At 45.0% G+C, this 763-nt stretch overlaps 2 protein-coding genes across 14 annotated transcripts in view; one reads left to right on the forward strand and one right to left on the reverse strand.

Moving 5' to 3' along the window:
• The window catches only part of LOC106530278 (uncharacterized), a 5,413-nt gene extending 4,685 nt beyond the window's left edge, over positions 1 to 728 (reverse strand). Inside the window, exon 1 of the mRNA XM_014025870.1 lies at positions 9 to 728. Within this exon, the coding sequence (XP_013881324.1) occupies positions 9 to 676 (668 nt within the window). The 5' untranslated portion in view covers positions 677 to 728. The remainder of the gene's footprint in view (positions 1 to 8) is intronic.
• Positions 1 to 763, forward strand: part of cadps2 (Ca++-dependent secretion activator 2) — a gene marked incomplete at its 5' end in the record, with an annotated part of 178,988 nt that overhangs the window by 143,507 nt on the left and 34,718 nt on the right.

The raw sequence follows: 763 nt of genomic DNA on the forward strand, positions 1-763 counted from the left end.
GTGGATAGATAGTATGGGCACGTGGATAGATAGTATGCGCACGTGGATAGATAGTATGGGCGTGTGGATAGATAGTATGGGTGCATGGATAGATAGTATGGGCGCGTGAATCGATAGTATGGACTCGTAAATCAATAGTATGGGCACATGGATAGATAGTATGGGCTTGTGGATAGATAGTATGGACGCGTAAATCAATAGTATGGATGCGTGGATGGATAGTATGGACACGTGGATCGATGGTATGGACACATGGATAGATAGTATGGGCATGTGGATATACTGTATAGTATGGGCTCATGGATAGATAGTATGGGCATGTGGTTAAATAGTATGGACACATGGTTAGATAGTATGGGCACGTGGATAGATAGTATGGGCATGTGGATAGATAGTATTGGCACGTGGATAGATAGTATGGGCACGTGGATAGATAGTATGGGCACGTGGATAGATAGTATGGGCACGTGGATAGATAGTATGGGCATGTGGATATACTGTATAGTATGGGCTTGTGGATAGATAGTATGGGCATGTGGTTAAATAGTATGGACATGTAAATCGATAGTATGGACACGTAAATCAATAATATGGATGCGTGGATCGACAATATGGACACGTGGATGGGTAGTATGGATGCATGGGTCGACAGTATGGACGCATGGATGGAGAGCATGGATGCGTGGATGGAGAGTATGGACGCGTGGATGGAGAGTATGGACGCGTGGATGGAGAGTATGGACGCGTGGATGGAGAGTATGGA

Source organism: Austrofundulus limnaeus, unplaced genomic scaffold (assembly GCF_001266775.1).
Source record: "Austrofundulus limnaeus strain Quisiro unplaced genomic scaffold, Austrofundulus_limnaeus-1.0 Scaffold505, whole genome shotgun sequence".
NCBI classification, from domain to species: domain Eukaryota; kingdom Metazoa; phylum Chordata; class Actinopteri; order Cyprinodontiformes; family Rivulidae; genus Austrofundulus; species Austrofundulus limnaeus.